Source organism: Tiliqua scincoides, chromosome 8, assembly GCF_035046505.1.
Source record: "Tiliqua scincoides isolate rTilSci1 chromosome 8, rTilSci1.hap2, whole genome shotgun sequence".
NCBI lineage: Eukaryota > Metazoa > Chordata > Lepidosauria > Squamata > Scincidae > Tiliqua > Tiliqua scincoides.
In genome coordinates, this window is record NC_089828.1 from 16,751,921 (window position 1) to 16,775,950 (window position 24,030).

Below are 24,030 nucleotides of genomic sequence, written 5' to 3' on the forward strand. Positions count from 1 at the left end.
TCATGGGTAAGCGAGTTAGGGCACAAACCTGTGCATGTCTAATCTAAAGTAAGTCCCATTGGGGCTTACTCCCAGGTAAGCGTGGATAGGATTGCAGCCTTAGTGGAATGGTGCTCACTAGCTTCTGCCCTACTGGCTTTCTCTATTTTCCATCATTCTTTTACTGCCTTTCTCCCCATTCTCCAACCAGAGCAAATCAAGCAGTGGCTGCCCTGAGTGCGCCTATTGTGACATTAGAAACTTGGGGGCATGTTGTGTAAGGAGTAGCAAAGAAATCAAGCAAACTGTAAACTGCTGCAGTGCTTTCTTTGTTCTTATTTAAATGTTTTTAAAAAATATATGGTGACTTTTTGTGTGACACTTAGAAAGTGTCCATGTGTCACCAGCGGCATGCATGCTACAGGTTGGCCACCCTGCCTATACAAACTGAATATTATCTTTAACCAATTATCTTCACTGTGTGAAGAATTAGATCCTTTTGTCCGTTCTCAAAATCCTGCCAATCGGTTTCATCTCAGAATACAACTATTAGTACTAAACTCATGTGTATAGACACACCGAGTCTCTGTTCCAAAAAAGTGATGCATCTCTGCCTACAACTCCCAATGAAGAGAATGACAGAGAAAGGCAGATGTGCTTAAATCCTGTTTAAAGTCAATGAGTCAAATTAGGTGCAACTCAGCTACATTCAATCGATAACAATCACACAAGCACCATATACCTTTTGTAGATCAGGGCCATTCGGTATACATAAATATGCTCAAACACACCCCTTTAAGGGACCGGTGATGTTTATTAGAACAACAAGCAATTAATACTGACTTGGGAAAAGCCCCTAATAAACAGGATGATTCATTTCATTGCTTGTTTCTTTTTGGCTTATCACTTGAGGGAGGAGAGGGTTCGGTTCCAAGCACATTGGGACTGTATACCATTGAACTGGACACATGTGCAAGTACACATGTAATTTTTAATGGTTTTCATTTTCCACTCCAGTTTTTCCAGGTCTAAAGCCAGCCAAGTGGCACGGCCTCTAGGAAGGCCTGTGCCTCTCTGATGAGGAACGAGATGCCCATATTGCTCCCTTGCTAACCAGTAGCAAGCTCAGATGGTTTGGTGAAAACTATACCCGCATTGTTTCCTGCCTGCCGTGTAACTGCGGTAATATGGTCCACCAACGTCTTACCTGTTTTCAGGGCCAGGGTGAGCAGGGGTCAGTAGGGTCTGTTGGCATCTTTTGGCCGCTTTAGTTGGACCTTTAGCCTCTTCATGCCGATCTGGAAGCCGTTCATAGCCTGAATGGCTGCCTGAGCACTAGTTGGATTGTCAAAACTGACGAAACCTGGGATGGGGGAGTGAAGGGAGATTGAATGACAGGGGTGGGAATGGAGAAGGAAGGAGGGAGGAGGGAAGGACAGTTCAGCACCAAGAGCACCAGCAACCAGAGAAAGTTGTTTTTGAGAGCTGCATAATTGTGTTTTCTCAAGTCAGCTCATTTTTTAAGGACACAATAGGCTTCCTCATTTCAGGTGATTATTCTTGAGCTGTAGGAATTATATTTCAAGAGGTTCTGTTGTGGGAAGTTGTGAGTGTGAGGGTGTTCCCTAGCTGTATTGTGTATTATTATGGCCCTTTAGGGAAGAGCAGGTGTAGTAACAGGGCTGGCCCATCCATGAGGCCAGGGTGGTAGTCTCAGACAGTGGCAATCCATGCTAGGGGCATCCCACTATCCCACCTCCCACTCTCTGGATTCAAAAAGGAAAACGGAGCAGAAGAGGATCTAGACCACCACTCTTCTCTCCACCACCCTACGTCTTTACTCCAGTCTTTACTCCATTCATTCTCCTTTTGAGTACAGAAAGCAGAGAGAGAAGCAGTGTGGGTAGACAGTGGTTGGCAACCTTCAGTCTCGAAAGACTATGGTATAAGCCTACAGCACCCAGGATTCCCAGGCGGTCTCCCATCCAAGTACTAATCAGGCCTGACCTTGCTTAGCTTCCGAGATCAGGTGAGATCTGGCATGCGCAGGGTAACAGTTGCTGTGGGTAGAAAGTACGCCACTGGGTAAGACAGTACGCCACTGGGTATGGGGCAGGCACAGCACTTTGGAGGTCTGGCACCAGCCCTATGTTTTAAGTCAGTTCCATGTTCCATTCTATTGTTAGTTATGTCCAGAGAGGAGCATCTAAGTGGTTGCTCCTTATAAACCTAATATGAGGTTCATAAAAGGATGCTTGGCATGGAGAAAGTGGACAGAAGTTTTGTTTTACCTGTCCCAAAACACTAGAAAGGTTGAGTCATCCAGTGAACCTGATTTTCAGGAGATTCGGGAGAGATGTGTGAAGAAGTTCTTTTCTACTAGCGCATAATTTAATTTATGGAATTTGACACCACAAAAATGTGGGGATGGGCTCTGAATCTGATATCTTAAAAGGGGATTAAGCGAAGGAGCTACCACTGGCCATGATGTCTACATATGACTTTCAGTGTATACCTGAATACCGGTTTCTCTGATGCCTCATGGGCTGGATCAGGGTGAACACAGCTCTCACCATGGACAAGCAAGCACCAGCTATCAGGGCTTGTTTGCCCTGATCCTGTGAGCCACACCACTGCCACCTTCAAATCCCCTTTCCCCCTGCCCCAAGCTACTCCAAAATTTACCTTGGGCCAGCAGGAGGGCACCCAATGGCAGCAGTAGTGCTGGCCGTTCCAGACCCTGACAGAACATCTTTTCCCCACTGGGCTGGGACTCCAGGTTCCAGCCTGGACATCTTTGCTCTGCATACCTCTCAGAGCAAGAGGAGGGTCCCTGGGACTTGTAAACCCAGTCAGTACCCAGCAGCAAAAAGACACTCTGCCAGGGGCCTGGCATGCCCCATGAAGTGAAGGGCCATTATGCCACTATGGACATCTTCTTGGTTGCTGCTGCCAAGGTAAGTTTGCAGAAGGTAAGGTAGAGCATTTGTCACTGCTACCTCCACCATCACTGCTGCCTTCCCTCTGTTACTGCTGAGTGTCGATACGTTGGGTGTCAGTATGATCACTTGCAAAGGCTTGGGGTTCATAAGTGTTTTAATGGAACGTGCACAATCTTTGACCCAAGCTCGATTGGGCATGGTGGGTGTTCATCCATTCCTATCTGCAGGAAAGCAACAACAAGAGAAGGACACGTTGGCCTTTATGTCCCTCTACTGGGCTTTCTAGAGATACCTGGCTGGCCACTGTAGAATATAGGATAGTGGACAACGGACCTTTGGTCTAATTCATCAGGGATCTTCTAATGCTCTTATGGATTCTTTCACCTCTAGGCTATGTCTCCAAATGAATTATCACCATTTGGTGGACATCCCACTAAGACATCAAAAAGACTGGGCTACTGCTAAAGAGAATTGACGGGAAGGAGGTCGAGCCCAAGGGAGAGATGCACATTAAATTACTGCAGAGAGGCAAGGACTCTAAAGGATGGAAAGAGGGAAAAAGAAGGGGCCAAGGCAAAGAAAGATGAGTTGTATCCAGACATTGGGGATGTTGTTCATTCATCCATTCATGCACATCCCATCTTCACGGCCACAGTTCAAACAGATGCCTATCATCATGGCAGACGTCTTCCTAGAATGTATTTATTCTGGAATACGTCTGTGGCATTTTTGCCCAGGGCTTGTTTTTCCTTTGCTGACCCACAAAATGTGAGGTCCTAGGCAAGTGCCTAGTCTGGCTGTTGATAAATCTGACCCTGCATTATTCTTTAGATATGCTTACAAATGAATTGTTTAATGCTTTGGTCTAGTAACTTCCCAGGGATAGAAGTTCATTTAATGGACCTATAAATTCCCACTTTTAAAGTTGGACGTTATGTTTGCCTTTGTCCAGTCCACTGGAACCTCACCTGTCATGCATGATTTTTCAAAAATGATTGCTTCGTGGCTCTGAGATCCCTCTGGCATCCCAAGGTGTAATTCATCATGACCTGCTGACTTCCAATCATTCAAGGTAGGCAAATAGTCTTTGAACAGATCTTTTCCTACCTTAACCTTTGCCCCTCTCTCATTGTTTGTATCGATTCTACTAATCATCTGGTCACAATTTATCTTGCTAGTGAAAAACAGAAGCAAGCAGGCACTGAACAACTGAGCTTTCATTCTACTGTGGTTGAATGGCACACCTTTCCTGTTGAACAGTTTTCTTCACTTTCCAGTTGTTTCCAGACCCCCTTCTCACTTTTAAAATAAATTTTCATAGTCATAAAAAGACAGGAAACACACAGTGTCCAGTTTAAGTCCCTTGAGCCTAGATAGAAAAGGATGCAGCCTTATACCAAGACAGAAGACTAACCCATCTCACTTCCTGCTGTCTTGGAACTTGACCACTGCCCAGTTTTGCCTATGATTCATTGGTTCCTTGTTCGTTGCTCCGGAACTCAGCTCCCAGGGTGTACTGTGGGGTGTGGCTATGGGGCTGCTTCATGAAGACTCCTGTGAAAATTTTCCGCTATCAGTGGTTCCCAAGTTGTGCGCCGTGGATGCCACAGTAAACTCACAGGGGTGTTGCAGGGGATGTCCACAACAGCATCTTCATATTGGCTGTCCTGGGTGCCACCATCTTGAATTGCACAAGATCTTGCAAGAATCACGAAAAGATCTTGTGCAATTCAAGATCATGGTGCCTGGGAGAGCTGGGTGATGGCGCTGCCAAGATAGGGTGCCGTGATTGCGGTATGTTTGGGAAGCACTGCACTACATCATTGTTCATCCCTGACTTTTGTAGACCATGCACCTGCTTCTGGTCCACCTGGACTGCCAGCCAGCTCCCTGGAGTCCCTCGACCTGATGTCTGGGAGGCTTACCCTGGCTGAGGCTTACTCCTCTGCATCTTCTAAGCCTGCGTCACTCCATTTTTCAAACCACATCTGCAGGGTTGGATCTCCTTATGTAGTTCCTTATACTTGCCACCCGTAAAAACTTCCCAGCTCCAAGTGTCAAAGATGCTGTCAAGAGATTCCTGAAGTTGTCACACTGAGTACTCACCAAAGCATTTACTTTGGTTGGTGGCACGATCAACAAAGACTTTGGCAGAGATGACGTTGCCAAAAGGCAAGAACATCTGCATGAGCTCTGCATCCCCGAACTCCTGGGGCAGGTGATAAATGAAGAGGTTACAGCCTTCAGGACCTGGGACAACAACAGAAGTGCACACACAAAGAAAAGGACATGTGTTAAGAGGCCCCTCCTGCACCTTTTCCACAACATGCTGCATTCTGGACTCTCATTGCATTCTGCATCTGAATTGTCCTATTCTTTATGATTATTACACTTTATATTTCATTCCTATTTTGGCATTTCACAATTTTTTTCTCTCTCTGTGTTTTATGCCACTTTGAGTGCTCTGTTAATTGGTTGGGGGGGGGGAGTAAAACCAGGATATAGATAACCAACTATAGATAACCAACCATCCAATCCTAACCAACTTTCCAGCACCAAGGCAGCCACAATGCAGCCCTGAAGTAAAGGAACAAATGTTCCCTTACCTTGAGGAGGTCTCCTTGACTGTCCCTCCACTGTAGAATGCAGTGTACACCCCATTGGTACAGCTGCATCAGTGCTGGAACATTGGATAGGATTGAGCCCTAAGTAAAAAACATAAAATATCCACTTCTCTTCCTCTGCTGTTTTCTTTGTATTTCTTTTTTTCAGACTGCAAACCACTTTGGGAAACTATTGCACAGCCCAATCTTATTGTCCCTCCCACCATCACAGCTATGCCAAACTGGCAAATGCTGTATTCCATGGTGGGAGGGCAGGCCAAGAAGCTTCAGTGGGGAAAGGGGATTTTAAATGCCCTGCATAAACCCCTGGACCCACAATGGGTCTCCTTGGACCTGTGCCAGAAGATTGCCAGCGCCAATCCAAGGAGAGAAAAGGGGTTGGAGAGGCTGCTGCTGGAGAGGATAAAAGTCTGTGATGGATCCTCCCTACCATGAGACCTCTCCACCCCTGTTATTCCCCTCCCCGCCTGGTTTCGCCCCCTCCCCACCTCCGTCCACTCTTCTGCCTCTCCTGTTGTCTTACTTACTCCAGCAAGCGGGGACATAGGCGATGGCGAGAAGGCTCAGGCCTTCCCGCTGGTGCTCCTGGCAGTGCGCTAGTCTGCGCACTGTCAGAGTGCCTTTGCTTCCACTGTTGCAGGAGCCTAGCTGCCATTGGGTTGCAAAGTGACAACTGGGCTCTCATTCTTTGAAAAGCACCATGCGCGCAGATAGTGTTATAGAACCAATTAAATAATACCCTCTCCCTTTTAAAGAAAACCATCATTTTGACATCATTGTTAAGGAAACTCATACTGTATACTGCTTTTTAATAAAAAGTAGTTTACACAGCTAAATAAATAAATGCAATCTTTGTAAAGAGGAAAGCAATGTTCAACCCATCTGCTAATTCCATGAAATATAAGAGTTCACTCCAACTGAACATAAATCCAAAAGAATACATAGTTGACTAGCTCAACAATATGAATTACAATAAAATCAGATATCTCTTATTTGATGGAATCAAGATATTGAAATGCAATCTCAGATATAATACAGGGTATCTTATTTCCCAGGAGGTAAAAATATGGCTTCATCATGAGTTAAAGAATTCTGACCAAAATAAAAATGTCTACCCTCCTGGTACAATTGCCATCTCGGTTCCATGCACACAAATCTCTTTAGTGCAGCTCCTTGGAACTCACTGGTGGTACTGCCACCATAATGGCCAGGCTTTAAATAACTTCTACTCACAGTGGGAGGAAACTAAGATCAGCAACCTTTCTTTTCTGACTTTTACCCAGCCCTACTGCCAAAGCAGAGGAGACTTGGCTTACAGGCCAGACGAACAGCTGGAACGAGTACAGTCAACGATGAAGATTGCAAGTATTACAGGGGAAGAGAATCAAACTGCTCAGTCAACAACAAATGGCAGCCCAGAGCAAAACTTAACCCAGCACATTAATGCTCCATAATTTGGAACCTTCTCTTCTCCAAATACATGAAACTGACCTACCACTGTAGCCCAACTCTTTTCCAAGCTGATTTTACTCTGTACTCTTCTTCCTTTTCTAATCCAGGGAACAAGACATTCCATGTCCACCCTGTTTGATCTAGCTAAAGTTTCAGGGTGGAACTACGATGAATGTAAACTCCATATTCCTATTTTCTTTGCAGCGTCCAGGCAAACACAACACATGACATGGTGTCATGAGGTGGTGTGCACTGCTCCCATCCCAATTTCAGTGATGTGAGGGGAAGCAATCCATAGTGAGATAACGTCACAGCAAACACTGGGTTAAACTAGATGTCATAAGAAAGAGTGTGTGTGTGTCAGAGAGAGAGAGAGAGAGAGAGAGAGAGAGAGAGGATCCACTGCTATGTCTCTCAGAAGATCTGGTCCATCCTCACTCTCCTCCTCACCAAGTCCCAAGTCACATTTCAGAAGTATTGATATGTGAGGGGCATAGAGGAAGCGCCACTCAATTTCAGGTCAATTTCACAGGCGAGGATGTGACAGTTCCCCTTCTGCTGTGATGGAGAACCACAGGGAACATGAATGGCAAGTTAATTGTGCTCCATGCCCCTTCGCTTATTAACACATCCCCAATGGCTCTGAATCATTCAGGACCTTCTTCTCACCTACAACGCTGGCTTCGCCTTCCAACCCAGTTCTCTATCTTTCTTTTTCATTATTTCGAGCTCATGCATCAGGCTTTTGTTGCTTTATTTCCATTCTTCCTTTGGTAGGACTTCTTCCACCCTCCTGCCCACCCACATTTATGTATCTTCTAAGCCACTTGCCATCCTGTCAATATTTGCATCTTGGCTTCTAATCATCATCATGTCCCCCATCACCAATTTGCACATTCGCATCTACAGTAACAAGGGGACTTCAATAGACGATTTTTTTTGCATCTGAATATACCTGCAAACACATTGCAGAGACTAGTCAGGCATGTATTCCCCCCCCCCACACACCCGCTGTCAAATCTCTAAGCTGCCATCCTGTATTGTCTGGCATATAGTTCCCCAGTGCCTTGGGAAGCCAGTTGCATTTACATGATAAATACGGATGCGTCACAGGTAGGCAAAGGAATCAGTGGTGGACGATTTCATGTCTGAATTGGCCTTTGAAAGCCCATGAAAACATTGAGTGCATGCCAGTGGATGTGATCTACTTTCTCCTTCTCACTCTATCTATCCATCCACTTAGTTGTCTTTCAATCAGCTTTTTCTCAAAGAGTTCAACGCAGAGGACATCATTTTTTGCATTTATTCACCCGTTATCACTGTGAGGTATAATCAGGCTGAGAGATGATGGCTGGTCACTGAGTAAGCTTCATGGCCAAGGAAAGATTTGAACCCATGTCTCCCTGATCTGAAATCTGAATGAATCCCCTTAACAGCTTATTATTGTTCTTCTGCCGGGAGATGAACATTTTCCAAAGAAGCAGAAATTCTAGCTTAAACAGTGTTTCTTTGCAAAGCCATAGAGAAGTAAAGTCTAACTGAGGCTGCAGTCCTAACCACACTTTCCTGAGAGTAAGCCGCAATGAACAAAATAGGACTTACTTTGGAGTAGACCTGGTTAGGATTGTGCCCAAAGTCTTACATCCTACAAAGTCTAACATCCTGCAGCTTCCATTCTATTCCTGTATGTCCTTCCCACTGTATCCCTCCAAGTTGCCCAATCCCTGCAACCTGTCCAGGGTTCTGAAGATCTTATATCTAAAGCCTCTCGACTCCTATTCTGCCTTGAAAACTTGGCAGAGAGACTCAGAGTTCTAACCTCTCATTCCGTTTGTTGCTGTCCACGTCAGAACACTCTCTGACCTGCATCCTGTGATCTTCCCCATGGGTTCAGTCTTCCCCAGACTGGGCAACCATAGCTACTATTGCCATGTTCTTTGAAGGATCTTCACTAGGTGCTATGAGGAAGTCCCTTTGAAAATTTTAGGCTCTCCCCCCAAAATATATGTATAGTTTGGGAGGTCCTGAGCAAAGCAATCCGTTATTGATCCCGGCAGGATGCAACTCAGCACTCTTTGGAGTTTGCCCTCTCCCAAATGCTGTTCCTTCTCACCTTCTCTCTGCTGCTGGGGAATGATAGGAGCTTGCTGGGGGAAGGCCTGGCTGATTGGTGCATAGGCGGCTGGATATGCTGCTGGAACACAAAAACAGAATGGTCAGGGGACACGTAGCATCCTGTTTGCACTGAGAGCACCATAAACCACCTGGTAACAACATGAGATGCCCAGCCATGAATCCTGAGGCCGATATAACTCTGGAAATGAATGCATCACACAGAAATAGGTGGAGCAGGAGCAGACACTCTCAAATGATCATATACTACATTACAAGTTGGGCATCCCTTATCCAAAATACTTGGGACCAGAAGTGTTTTGGATTTTTCCATATTTTTGAATATTTGCATATACCTAATGAGGTATCACTATCTTGGAGGTGGGGCCAGTCTAAATACAAAAACTTTATGTTTCATATACAGTACACATAGCCTGAAAGTAATTTTATACAATATTTTTTAATAATTTTGTGTATGAAACAAGGTTTGTGCATGAAACACAGTTTGCGATTTTATTTCTTTAGGCCAGTGGTTCCCAAACTGGTGGGTTGTGATCCACCAGCCTGGGAAACATGTAGCTTCGGCCCCTTAAGGGGCAGGGAGGAGAGAAGGCAGAACCACAATCCTCAGGATTGTGCTGGAGAGACGGTATTTTTTAAACTTACCTAAGGGGGTGCTAGCTTCCAGGGTGGTGCGGGGAACCCTGAAGATGCACCTGCAGGCTCCCCAAGCCTCTATAATAGTAAAAAAAACTCAACTGAAAGCCACTTCCAGTTTTTGATAGAGAACAGGAAGTGGCTTTCAATGGCTTGGGGAGTCCTGTAGAGAAAACCCCGCTCCCCCCCAGCAGCAGTGCAATCCTGGGGACTGCATTGCTGCCTTCCCCCCTCCCCTGCACACACTTACAGTGCTCCCAATTCCTTTGTAGGAGTTTGGGAAGCACTGCTTTAGGCAAAAAAAGTTTTTTTAAAAAGTCATGTTGGCATTCAAAAAGTTCTGTAGTTCAGAATATTCTGTAGTTCAGAATTCTAGACAATGGGCAGTCGACCTGTATTATGCGAAAAGTTTAAAAATTGTGACATGAATACTTGGTAACTCAGAAAAAAAACCTCTTCAGTTGCATTAGGTCGAATGGGAAGAGCTCAATATATGAACATATGAAACTGATTTATACCAAGCCAGACCAGCATTTAACTGTACAAGATCTCAGACATATATTTTTCCTGGCACTTTCTGAGAACCTCATTACATAAAGTCTCGAGAGATGTGCAGTGCCCCCCACCCAATGGCCTCCTTCCACAAGCCCTGCCAATGCGTCAGTGTGATCCCTCAACACTTTCCTGAAACATCAATCACTTAATACTCCTAACCATGGCACACAGTCACTTTGCCAAATAACACCCAAAGGGCAGCAGGTCAGCACCAGCGAGGTCCATGTGGCTGCTGAAGCCCAATGTTTGTTGGGTCTCCAGCTGATGCCTTTTCCTCAGCAGAGATCCTCAAAGCAGTTCTTGCTAGGCAAAGCTTTGCAAGCTTGCTGCCTAGCCCCTTTCTCAACCAGGAATTAATTATAGTCTCTCTGTGTGTGTGCATGCGTGTGTGAAGCTTGGAGAAATTTGCTGGCTCTGTGTATAAACCAGGGGTGGTCAAACTGCGACTCATGAGACACTTGAGACTCTTTGATATATAATGTGTGGCTCTTGGAAATATGTTGGCTGAACTTCTTTTGGCATCACTACTCATATAAAAAGGAAAAATAAAGACATTTTCAAGCTTAATCCAGAGTCCACTGGATTAAAACAAACATATATATATATATGCATGCTTAGGAAATGCTTCCTAAGTATTGCAGCTCTTAAACATCTCTCTTGAGGCTCTCAAACATCTGAAGTTCATTGTATGTATGCTCTTATATTAAGCAAGTTTGGCCACCCCTGGTATAACACACACACACACACACATGTGTGTACACACAGAGAGCCTGGAAATGTCTCCAAAATCCTATGTTGAACTAAAAGACCCTACATGCATGCTTTTTTACTGGATATGCGCATGGACTGCATTGGGATTTTCATTCAAGCAAAGCATCACTTCAATCTGGTAGAGACATATCCCACAAACACCTTGTCTGTTCTGACTTTGTATGTACCACAAAAGAGAAAACAGGATTTCCAGAGGGCAAGGAGAGGTGAGATCTTGTCAGATTCCCCATGGCACCCTTTACACAGCTAGCGATTTGCCCACATTCATATCACAAAGATGCCATGAGCAGATGGAAACAAGGAAAGATGTGGGGAAAGAGGGAAAGACAGACAAGGGGCAAGGGATGAGGTGGCAAAGGACAGGCAAAGCAAAGTTTGAGACCTGCATAGTGCTGCATGCCTGCGTAGGCTTGTTGGAGGGGATCTGCCACAGTGGGACTTTGAGCTAGGAAAAGAAGAAAGAAGGAAAAGTAAGTCAACCAGAGGAGAATGGCTTTCAGAGCAGTACAGTCAAATGTTGGTGCTGGGGGTGAACCACTCATGATGTCTCCTGGACTTTCCATTCTGCTTCTGTCGCATCTCTTCTGCTGCTGGGGAGCAATACGTTCCTTTGCTGGCAGCCTGGCTACATGTTACACTCACCACCATGAGAGCAGTCACACCACGTGTGAGCTCTGTCTCTTGGAAACTGTGAAGGCTCACCTACCAACAGGCAGACAAAATGGAAAGAGTCAGAAACACAGCCATGGTGAACTTACCCATCTACACTGTGCTAAGCTACCCATCCACTAAGATCTTCAGCAGTGGTTCTGTTCGGCATGTCATCATTGGCTAAGGCCTGACTGGCAAATACATGGAATAGGGTGGCCCCATCTGCAGGGGGTTTGTGGTACCCCTATTCTCCCATTTTTTAAGAAAGTCCTAAGAAAATTCCTGTTCCCAGGAGGTTTTTGATAGGGGCAAAGTGAAATTGCATGTGTAAAGTCTCTCTGATTGATTTTACTGCCTGAGTATTTCTGGTTATGGCTTTATTGTATTATTTTATATTTCTTTTATCTTTTTTTGTGAGCTGCTTTGATACCTGTGGTTGGAAGGCAGGTAGCAAATTGAAAACAAACCGATCAATCATTAAGGTGCCCACTGGCTTTCCTTCCCTCCCATACCTTATTTCTCTTCTTAGGTGACTAATCAGCTGCTTGAGGAGAGATGAGGGGTAATAAACAGTGAAGAGAGCAAAGTGACCAGCAATCTCTTCTCGACTCTATGTGTGTATTTTCTATCCTCTCCAAATTCTGCAGTGCTGTTGGTGGGGAAGCTGGTCACAATTCTCAGCAGACAAAACTTCTCTCATATGATGAGTGTAACGTGTAGCCAGTTTGCTTGAAAAAGGCCATTGCTAGCTGTCGGGTACCCCTGTGCAAGTCCTGGATCTTAGTTTTTCTATAATGTTAGGCCAGCTATTTTCAGCAGTGTGCCACGGCACATTGGTGTGCCATGAATGGTTCACAGGTGTGCCATGGGAGTTGGAGGGAGGGTCATTTATTAGTAGAGATATTGGAAGATGCCAGTCCCTGCCAGCAATGTGGTACGCCTTGTCAACAGTCCAAAATAAATGGTGTGCCTTGAGAATTTTAGTACCTTCTCAATGTGCGATGAGATAAAAAAGGTTGAAAATCACTGTATTAAGTACTTCTAGCTATCTCCTTGTTTTGCCCCACTTGCCACCATAATCACCACATGTCTGAGACATGTCACAGCCAGCCAAAGGCCATGGAATATTCTCCCTGACACTAGACCTGGCCTTCTTTTTAAGAGATTGTGTGAACACACTGAAGAAGCCAAAGGCACCCTAAGGTCTCACACTGATTAGGGTGGCCAAGGGAAGGAACTTTCAGGAGGCAGATGCACACAACTCTTGAGGCATCATCTCCTGGAGCAAAGACACTGGTGGAGGAGGGGAAGCTGTGAGACATGTATGGAAACCAGATGAGGTCAGAGATATCTATAGCTGTTCTGTGCAGCAACAAACCATTTGGAAAAGACAGGAGAAACTGGGACTGGTGCAGGTTCATGGAGCAGTAAGGCTGCAACTGAGCATGAAACTGGCTGATAAGGACCTACGAGGATGCTGTATACTGAGCCAAAGCCTTGGTACATCCAGTGCATTACCATCTGCTCTGACAGGAAGCAGTTCTCCAGAGTCACAGGCAGAGGGAGGTCTTTCCAAGATCTGCTTCCTGATTTTTCTTTCATTGGAGATGCAAATTGGAAAGGTCAATTCTTCTCTCATAGTCAATAGCAGATGGTTCACACGACACACCTGTAATCAAGGTAATTCCCCCCTCCACTCCTTTCCTCAGTCAAAGACCTACCTGGGTATGGATGGATTCCATTTGTGTAAATAGTTTCTGATGCTGGCTGCCCATTGGTCTGTGGTGGGAGAGGGCTGAATCCATTCACCCCAATGGGTGTGGCTATGCTGGGGACAGGGGCTGTGCTGATCCCTGGAGGTGTGCTTGTACCTGAGCAGGAAGGCAGAGGAGGAAAAGAGAGGAATCAGAAAGGTTAACTTTTGCAATGCTAGTAGATTGCAGCTATAGGAACAGGGCCCCAGTGAGAGAGAGGCACATCTGTAGTCAAACCAACAGCTTAGCAGAATGTTGTACTGATGGCAACCAGAGCACAGGAAGCCCTGAAAGGTTCTCCTGTTACTGGTGTCTGTAATATTACAACAACTGCAGAGTTTGTGAAACTGTTGCCAAGATGATTAATCCTATGGAGCAATGGGTGCGCTACCATGGCACTGGCCTTGATTCAGTATTTGTAGCTTGAGAACTGCAGATATGTAATGAAAGACAGTGGAGGGGAAGCTTGCCTGAGAAAGGAAGAACATGATGCTGTCTTCTTAGCACCAACCCTTCCTCCGGTCCTACAGAATTAAAAGGAGGTGTGAAATTGACAAGACCAAAAACTGTTCTGAGACTGCTCTAGGAATGGGACATGGTGTGTATATATCAGGGGTGCCCAAACCCTGGCCCTGGGGCCACTTGCGGCCCTCGAGGCCTCTTAATGCAGCCCTCAGGGAACCCCCAGTCTCCAATGAGCCTCTGGCCCTTTGGAGATTTGTTGGAGCCCACAATGGCCTGATGCAACTGCTCTCAGCATGAGAGCAACTGTTTGACGTCTTGCATGAGCTGTGGGATGAGGGCTCCCTCCACTGCTTGCTGTTTTACATCTGTGATGCAGCAGTGGCAGTGAAGGAAAGGCCAGACTTGCTTTGTACAAGGCCTTTTATAGGCCTTGATCTGTTGCAAGTCCTTCATTCATTCATATAAGTTCATCTTTAATATATTCATTTATGTAAATTTATTCAAATTTTAAATGTAAATTACTTCTTTTTTCTCCCGGCCCCCAACACAGTGTCAGAGAGATGATGTGGCCCTCCTGCCAAAAACTTTGGACACCCCTGGTATATATGAACACAATCCAAATGGTTGCCTGATCCGGCACTGCACTGGCTCAGGGTATCGCAAATGTGCCGCAAGGAATGTTTGAGGCTATTCATGAGCCAGCACATGAGCACAAAGGCCTGCGCCGGCCCACGTTTGCCTCTATTTTGCTCCCCCTGCCTGGAATGGCTCTGAAGGGGAAGGGGAGGGGCCCCTTGCATGCTGCGATGAGGCTCCCTGCAAAACTTAGTGCTTTGCACCCCCTCTAGCTACACCACTGGTGCATGCATGAACAAGATGTTTTGCAACAGTTGAAGTAGGTATTAGACTTCTACACAGACCCTCTTCCCTACCTTTATTAAAATGCAGAGGAGGTCTTGCAAAGAGCTTCTGACTGATCCGGCGTCTCATCCCTTGCAAAAACTTTTCTTATGAAGAAAAGTTATGGTGCAGAAAGAACCACTTCCAATGAAACTGACACAGTTATAAAGTGGCTACCATGCTATGGAAGGAATCTCTGATACTGGCAGGTTTTCTTTTTCAAAGACAGACTGGTCCAAATTAGTAGATCTGCATGGATCATGCCTGCTTGTCAAGAATTATTCCCTTAATAGCTGGGCTGATCTGCAGCCATCAAGAAAACAGGGATTCATCATCCTGATGACCATAATGCACAAGCCCCCACTGCAAAGTCCAAATCTCCTGGGTCTTCCCATCTCAGGCCCTTGAGCAAACCACAATCGCTGCATGATAAATACCTGATGAGGGTGTCATGGGAGCAGCGACCAACCCGCTCACGTTAAAGGCGGCCATCTGCTGCATCTGGGCGGCTGCGATGGCTGCCATGGGGTTGAGGCAGGTTCCTTGTGCTGCAGCCATTAGCGCTGCCTGCTGCTGCATTATCTTAAGGAAAGAAAGACAGGCGTGGGGAGAGAGAAGGAAAAGAATAGGGGGTGGTGGTGGAAAGAGGAGGCAGCAAAGAGAAGGGAGAAGAGGACGCGGAAGGAAGAAGGAAGGAAGGCGTGAGTTAGTTTTGCCCACATTAGCCAGGTCCCTTCTCAGTCACTGTTAACACTGGGCACAATGTCTCCTAGAATGTAAACAGCAGTCCACAGGGTCCTGATCTAGACAGTGGCCTGGATAGCAGGGAGGGCTTTCACCTTCTCCTTTGCCATGATTCTGATCTGGATTCTTACTTCACTCAGAAACTGCTAATGGTCTATGCAAAACATCCCCAATGGTATCAATAGGGGCCAATTCCTCAGGACAAATAACAGCTGCAATGGGGTGTTGGATCAGGTCGCTGTGCAGCTGCCATTTATATTCGAAAAATCAGGCACGAAAGCTCCAACCATCCAGTAGGCATAACTTCTAGGCTGGCTCTCTCGATGGCCTGGAAATGGGAATAAACTTTGCTGCCACTGACCTCCCTGGCAGTGGTTACAACACATCAGAAGGGAGGGGAAGTTGTCACCCATGTCCTCATCTGCCACCATGTTTCTTGCCTAGTTTCCCAAGGATTGCAAGACTTTGTTCTTGGTAGGGCAGTAGCCTCAGGTGGTGGGTTTTGTGTGGGGTGCCTATATTTGCCCTTCCACCTGCCTCAATCTCTCTTCTGATCTGGGTGTCAAAAAGGCAGAAGACTACAGAACTAAAGAGGAAGTGTGGAAGGAAGAAGAATGGTGGGCTAAAGTGTCCCTGCTGCTCTAGCCCACCACTTTTCTTTCCTCTGCACTTCCTCGTTTTCTCTGCTCCTCTGAGGTGGCGACTGAAGCAGGTGGCCGGCCGGAGCAGGTGCCAGGCCGCAGGGGGACGTCAGAGAGGCCAGTAACGAATGGGGGTGGGACTGCAGCAGCAGCATGCCCCCACTCTGCAGTGCTCTAGGTGTTTCCCAGGCTCTTCGGGGGGGGGGGTGTGGGTGTGTGCTTGTTGCTTACAGCAGTAAACACAGAAAATTGGACCCATCTGTCCTCCTCATCTCTCTTGTACTCTGAAATGGAGCCCCTTTGGAAGCTGGGGAGGGTGTCAGATGCAAGCGTGGGGGTGATGCGGTAACGCAGGGGGGTGATATCACCGTGTCACTCGGCCCTGGGTTTTATTAGGCCCTGGGATGCTTCTGCTCCTGTGTCTTTTTGAATCCAGGGAGAAGGAGGAGGAGCAACAGCAGTAGGGCGTGGCTGCTGTGCCAGGGGGGTGATGGAATTGGTATGTTGCCTCAGGCACCAAAGCTCTTGAGCTAGCCCTGCTCCTTGAATATTAAGAGTTGGAAGGGGTGGTCAAGGCCATTTAGTCCAACCTCCTGCTTGAAACAGGAAAATCTTCTCTAGAGCATGCCCCAAAAGTGCCTGTCAAGCTTCATGTTGGTGTCCTGACCCTTCCCTGGGTGGCCACCTCCCAGTTCCAGGTTTCCTCACTGTCCTGCACAAGCCAGTCATATCTCATTGGTCCCACTGTCTTCCCAGATACTATGAAGTCATATCTTCCTAATTTCACAAGACCAACTGTAGGTTTGCCACCCCTGTTTTCTTTCCTTCCACCTACAATGGGCTGTTCTTGGCCGCCCACCACCACGCCGGCTCCCAGTGGCTAGCCCGTTTTGCTGTAAGCCTCTGACTCAGACGTGCAACCTGAACAGGCAGCATCTCCTACCGCTTGCGTATAAGCCCCGTAGGCTCCAAACTGGATCGTCATCGGATTAAAGATCCCCAGCTGTCCTGCCATCTGATGCATCCGCCGTAAGGTTCGCTCCTTGTCTGTGTCAGCAAACTTCACAACCAGGCTGGATGAAGCTCCCTAGCAGGGGGAGAGAGAGAGAGAGGCAGAAACAGAGAGAGTGGGGCAGAGTGTATCCACTGCTTCTACCTGCAGCAGTGGCAGCTGGTGCATTCCACAGATACCTCCGCACAAAGGGTTAATACTAATGAATACAAAGATTGGGACAGATTTTTTTTCCTCTTGGAGAGTCAGGCATACTTCAGGCCAGTCTCCCCGACCAAAGAGCACACTGACATACAGGTGTCTAAAAGGACTGCTTGAATAATCTTGCTCTGCTGTTGAGATTGAGAAGGGGAGGTGCTCCTCTGCGTGTCTGCTCAAGAGATTGCTAGGTATAGTGGCAGGGCCTTCTTGGTCATGGCACCCAAGCTTTGGAGCTCCTTGCTTTAAGAGGTATGTCTCATTCTGAGAGGCAAGATGGTGTAGTGGTTTGGGAGCTGGAGTTAGGTTCAAATCACCTCTCAGGCATGAAGCTTCCTGCGTAATCTTGGGCCAGACACTATCTTTTGGCCTCACCTACCTCACAGGGTTGTTGTGAGGACAAAAGGAGGACAAAAGGAGGGGAAGAACCATGTACACCTCCTTAGCATTTCAGAAATTAGTGAAGACTGTCCTTTTTTGGCAAGGCATCAAGTTGGATTGATGACCGAAGCCTGCACTTTGAATTTTGCAGCTGTGTTAACGTGATATATTTGTTTTGCACTGGCTTTCAACTACTGTATTGGGTATTTTTTTTTCTTTGTTGAAAACTGTACACCACCTTGGGACCTTTGGCAGAAAAGTGGATATAAATATAAGTAAGTAAAACAAAGGCTGTGAAATGGCCGCGCCATGCCGACCAATATTTGAAACGCGAAAACAAGGATTATCTATTATATTTGTAACCTTTCCACTAAGGAGCTCAAAGCAGTAACACATTTAGGTTCCCCTTTTACCCTCACAATGACCCTGAGAGCAGAGGGGAGATTTGACTCACAGATCAGTTTCTTTCAGTGGCTATTACAGGCCACTGAACCCCACATCTGTAGGGGTTCCTAAAACCGGTGATATGGGCGAACACCTCTCCCCAACTTTTCAGAGCCGAGGGGAACTCAGCTCTGGAACCGGAAGTGACATTTTTAATCACTTATAAGGCATTGGGAAGCCCAGGGAACTCTCGCCTTGGGATAACTGAATTGCAGATAAGGAACCCATGTATAGGGGGGCGGGGCGGGGGGCTCTATTTATTACACCAGTTCTAAACATTAACTGTTCTCTCAAGAGAAATATAGTGGAGGGCCCTTATCTATAAGCTCGGTATCCGTATATTTCTTATAAGGAATTGGGACGCCCAGGCCTCCTAATGCCTCATAAGGCATTTAAAATGCCACTTCCAGTTTCATGGATTTCACTTCCCTCGCATGGATTTAATTATCCATGGAATTTGGTATCTGCAGGGGGTCTTAGAATAGATCTCCTATGGATACCAAGGGCCTACAGAATTTCCTTTTTTAAGCTCTAGGGCTCACTCTGAGCCAAGCAGAGGCTGTAGACTGACATTCTTAGCCTCTGCTGGGCTCAGAGGATCCTCAGGTGGTGAGGGGAGTGGAGCTCCCCTTGTCCGCAGGGTAGGGCTTGGACCAGATCCGTGGATAACTGAATCTGCTGACACAGGATCCACTGATATGGCCCCCCCCCGTATATTACACCAGTTCTAAAAATTAACGGTTCTTTCAAAAGAAACACAGTGGGGGGTGTCCTTATCTGTGGGTTTGGTATCTGCAGATTTGATGACTGAATATCGGTGAATTCCAAGCCAGTGGTTGCAGGTCCTCCAAAGACCTCCTGGATGCAACCAGAAGACACTTCTGGATTGCTCTGGAGACTTCTGTTCGTGTCATAGGTGTTCTCCCCATGCCTCAGAACATCTCCAGATGTTACCAGAAGTCTTGGCGTGAACCCGAAGTGCCTTCCGGTCACATTTGGGAGGTCGTCTGAAAGTCCCCCCCATGGATTTAATTATCTACAGAATTTGGTATCTGCAGGGTGTCCTAGAATGGATTCCCCATGGATACTGAGGGCCCACTATTTATTTCTGTTTGCGACAGACAAAACTTCCTTTAGCTCACTGATGAGTGCGAAGCCCACTGGAAAAAGTTTTGGAGGAAGACTACTTGGAGTCTGAGACTCCAAAAGAGAATTTCTTTAACCCCAGTCACTTTAGATTGACTTGAGGAGATGCAGGAAAGCAAAGCCCTGCTCCTCTGAGTACTTATCCCATCCCTTTGATTTCAGCTGAGTGAGATAATTGTGATTAGCACATACAATAGTTTTTCCTAGCTGGTGCAATTCCTGCCAGTCACACCAGAGCAGAGTTCATCCTCAGCCCAGCCTCCCTGCCAGGAGCAATCTCTGATCAATGCAGGCCTCTTTTATAATCATGGAGATTCCCTGGGCTCTTTTCCCTTTCTCTCACTCTCATTTAGAACTGTGACCTTCATTGTTAATTAAATGGCAGCTTTCTCAAGTCAGTGATTGAATTACCTCCTAACACTTGCCTAGAGAGCACAGCTGCTGATCAGAATAAACGATGGACCTTGTGTTATTTTTACAACAAGTGATTTGATCCCTGAGATTCTGATCCAATCAAAGAGAGGATAAATTAGCTGGTGATTGGATTAAGTAGAAAACACTACCTTGTGGGGGGGGGGGGGAAGGGAGAGGGGGCCTCACCATAGGGTTGCCTATTTTTATGTGCTGTTGATGCCTCCTAAGGTCACTTTTGTAGGCAGCATTTAAAATTTAAAAAAACCACAAAAAAAGAAGGGAAAATGGCAGCCAGGCTACATTCTGGCTGCTGTATCTGAGAGTCTGTCTGCATGATGTTATTTTGAGTTAACAACCCCTGAACTCATTCAGGTAGTCATTAATCTATGAAATTCACTTCCACAAAATGGGATCACTGTCACTACCTTACATGACTTCAGGGGGACAAGTCTATTCATGGCCGCTAGTCAAGATGGCTGTATGTGACCTCCAGGTTCAGAGTATGCCAGGCTCTGAATAACAGCTCAATGCAAGGGAGCAATGGTGGGAGAGGAGTATACCTTCATCCCCTGCTTGTCAGCTTCCCAGAAGCATCTGACTGGCTACAGTGGGAAACAGCAAGCTAGAATAGATGGATCTATTGGCCAGACCCAACAGGGATGTTCTTAATCAGAAGTGGAAGAGAAAGTCATTTCCATAATTGAAATGATAGCAACAGTACATACTTGGGAATAAGGGGGGCTCTTTTTCCTGGGGGAAACAGGAGGGTGATCCAGACTGGAACTGTGGTAGTGATGAGAGGTTAACCTACCCCTCCAAAACTGAGTTCCTGATCCAGGTCCATGTTCTGTGTACCTGCTCTTTGCATTTTAGAAAACTAACACACTGTTTCCACACTGTAATGCAATAGGAGAGTCGTCCGGTTTGGCCTTCAAGATCAGTACTGGCTTTAAAAGCAAGAATGTGATGATGAATGCCTTCTGCTTGGCTCTCTTGCCAAATAAATGGAGGCTTTTTATAGGCCTCCTCCCCATTTGGGCTTTCACTCAGCACTTACCGGCATGGTCTGGCTGCCGTGGAGACTGCTGATAGCTGCTTGGGCCTCTGCATGGCTCCCATATTTGACAAAGGCACATCCTAGAGAGAGAGACAGAGAGACAGACAGACAGACAGACCAATCATCAGAGGCACATAGGAAAATAACCTTGCACATAGGAAAAGCAAGGATGAATCTCCATTCTTGCATTGTCAGTCATGGAATACAAGAGGTGGGCAGGAGGCTGAATGAGCACAGCTCTTTTCCCCACACTGTTAGGCATTCTTGGGGTAGCTCTTGTGTCTTATCCAATCATGTCCCTGATCACTTTTCAGTTTCTAAACATGAATTAAAAAATGACTCAAAATTAAATAGCAAAATACACGTGCAACACAATCCACAATGAATGGAACATGCACAACCAAGTAACTGGGTTTTCCCCATATGACACTAAAATCTCTGCCTTTCACCAATGGCTGCTTCTGGGTATGCTGCAGAGACACGTGAAGCTCTCCCACTGACATGTGCAGATAGGACTTGTTACCCACATTATAAAGAGGCTGAGAGTCAATTCACACTTCCCATTTTGGAACTAAGTACAGGGGGGAAAAAAAATCAAATGACAAAATGCCACATGGAGTTGGCAGTCATGTTCTTTAAACACAGGTAGTTTTGGTAGCCAAATCCAAAATCAGTGGGAAAGTTGCATGAAGAAGATTCATTAATGCAGAAGACTATTTATTAAAAAAAATTATATCCTGCCTTTCCCTCGGTGAGGCAAATGCCCAAGGCAGCTTACAAAGTTTTTCATTAAAGAAAACATAAAACAGTAAAAGTATGCAATAAAAACATACAATAAATAAAAACAGTTGGGGTCAAGGCCAGCTCTAAAGACATAGGTATGAACAGGAACACGTGAGATAATCCTAGATTTTTGGTCCATATTACATGTCACACTGAATCTGTAACTATAGTTAGGATTGTTGTTTACTTAGTAAATAACAGCACTTTGTGTGTGTGTGTGTGTGAGAGAGAGGGGGGGGGCGAGAGAAGGGAAGGGAAGGAGGGAGACAGAATGATCTAAATTGGAAGTGCAACCTGGGAGGAAATAGTTTTTAATTTTGCATGCAGAAGATCTTAGGTTCAAACCCTGTAATCTCCAGGTAGGGAGGCAAAGGGGTGGGTGGCTCTCTGTCTGAAACTCCAGAGAATCACTATCAGTCAATGCTGACAAATCTGAACTCAAGGAACTAATGGTCAAGGAACTAATGAAGCAGAAATCTGCTCCATCTGTTCAACCAATGGGAGCTTTCCTCTTGGAGCAAGGAGCAGCTGCAGGGGAAGGGATGGAGGAATCGGGACTTGGAGCACAAGGGGCAAAGGGTTAAAACTCCGCCCCCTCATGCCATAGCCCCAATCCAAATTGAATCCCCTCCATGGCCTACTGCATAGAAGAACGTCCATCAGCCTAATAACAGGCTCTTATAACAGTTTGGTTCTCCAGTGTGCTTTTGGGGGTCATCCTATCTATCTCCATGCACGAGTTTTGTATCTTCTTGTCATCATTTTGCCTTCTGTGCAAAATAATATAGCTGGTTCAGATACGGCTGCAAAAGCAGTGATTGCTGGTGTGAACCTCACCACAGCCCAAGCGCAGGTCCCTTTCAAGCAAGTGAGCTGTCACTCGGTTTCACTTCCACCGAACCACCCCCTCCTCGCCCACATCTCTCACCTTTACTGGCTCCATCAGGGCCTCTAAGAATGGTGCATTCTTCAATCTGACCAAAGGGCTCAAAGAGTCGCCGGACGTCATCCTCGCTCTGCTGCTTCCCCAGCATGCCCACAAAAAGCTTCCTGTCTTCTAAAAACAAACCAAACCTCATTAGCAAGAACAACGGACAGCCACATGGTGTGCAAAGCAGTATGTTAGAGCTGAAAAGGCAAAGGTTTCAGCAGTATATGGCAGCTCTGACTCTGAGAAGGTCCCTGAGAAGGTCCCTTGAAGGTCCCTCTTACAGCTTTGGTGGGGATCCTAGGTTTGGGGTTGCATAGAGTTACTGCTTCCCCCAAGATTCCTAGGATGTGGTTCTCAGGTGCACTGATAAGGTAGGACGTTCCAATGAATTCAGTGGGACTCAGTTCACATTCTCAAGATGGTGCTGTGCAGCTATATCCCTACATGGGTGAATACAGCAGTTTCTGGTCACCAACAGGGAGCATTAATGGGGTCGGGTGAGAGTGGACCTGTTTTGTCTGATGTGTGTATTGGTTGGTCTGTGGAACTCCTTGCCACAGGATGTGGTGATGGCATCTGGCCTGGATGCCTTTAAAAGGGGATTGGACAAGTTTCTGGAGGAAAAATCCATTACGGGTTACAAGCCATGATGTGTATGTGCAACCTCCTGATTTTAGAAATGGCCTATGTCAGAATGCCAGATGCAAGGGAGGGCACCAGGATGAGGTCTCTTGTTATCTGGTGTGCTCCCTGGGGCATCTGGTGGGCCGCTGTGAGATACAGGAAGCTGGATTAGATGGGCCTATGGCCTGATCCAGTGGGGCTGTCCTTATGTTCTTAAGGAGGAAGACCCACTCTTCGAGCAGGCTGGCCAATTTTTTTTTTTTTTAAATTTTAGGCCATTAAGAACTTGTGGCTGGCAGGTGCTTGATAGGTTCAGCCTTCCTAATCATTGCATCTTCATGTTAGATAAAGCAATACTGGTTGATTTTTTTTTTTTTTACCGTTGTCTAGTTGTCATGGCCAGCTCCAGGTTTGGGGGGCCCTTGGCAGAGTGCTTCCCAATGGGATCTCCTTTGCATTCATGGGCCTCCCTAAAGATACATTGGTGGCAGTAGCAAGAGCAGTGCTCCTGTCAGTAGACGCTGGCCATTCTCCCCCCTCCAACATTTGTCCCCTTGTCCTGAGATAAGCCCCAGCAGCAGCAACGGGTCAACTGACCTCTGCCAGCAATATCCCTGGCGTGAGTCCACCTTGATCTGTGCAGGTGGACTGGGCCTGGGAAGGGGCCCAGGATTTGGTGCGCGCTGCTGCTGATCTTGCCCTCCATCCTGAGCTCGATCTGTCTAGCCTACCCCTTCTCCTTGAATTGGGCCATGAGTGGTTTCCCAAGGGCAGATCCCAGAAAACAGGGACT

The 24,030-nt window shown here is 46.4% G+C and overlaps 1 protein-coding gene across 19 annotated transcripts in view; it reads right to left on the reverse strand.

Moving 5' to 3' along the window:
* Positions 1 to 1,214: 1,214 nt before the first annotated feature.
* The window catches only part of CELF6 (CUGBP Elav-like family member 6), a 189,996-nt gene continuing 167,180 nt past the window's right edge, over positions 1,215 to 24,030 (reverse strand). The window contains exons 4-13 of one of the 19 annotated variants that reach the window (XM_066635184.1): positions 22,611 to 22,736; positions 20,900 to 20,979; positions 17,191 to 17,334; positions 15,300 to 15,444; positions 13,465 to 13,614; positions 11,475 to 11,537; positions 9,070 to 9,191; positions 6,115 to 6,130; positions 5,028 to 5,171; positions 1,215 to 1,342 (exon numbers count right to left, since the gene is read on the reverse strand). In XM_066635184.1, the coding sequence (XP_066491281.1) occupies positions 1,215 to 1,342; positions 5,028 to 5,171; positions 6,115 to 6,130; positions 9,070 to 9,191; positions 11,475 to 11,537; positions 13,465 to 13,614; positions 15,300 to 15,444; positions 17,191 to 17,334; positions 20,900 to 20,979; positions 22,611 to 22,736 (1,118 nt within the window). Of the gene's footprint in view, positions 1,343 to 5,027; positions 5,172 to 6,114; positions 6,131 to 9,069; positions 9,197 to 11,471; positions 11,538 to 13,464; positions 13,615 to 15,299; positions 15,445 to 17,190; positions 17,335 to 20,899; positions 20,980 to 22,610; positions 22,740 to 24,030 lie in introns of all 19 variants that reach the window. The other 18 variants (XM_066635185.1, XM_066635183.1, XM_066635182.1 and 15 more) reach the window with 18 other exon arrangements.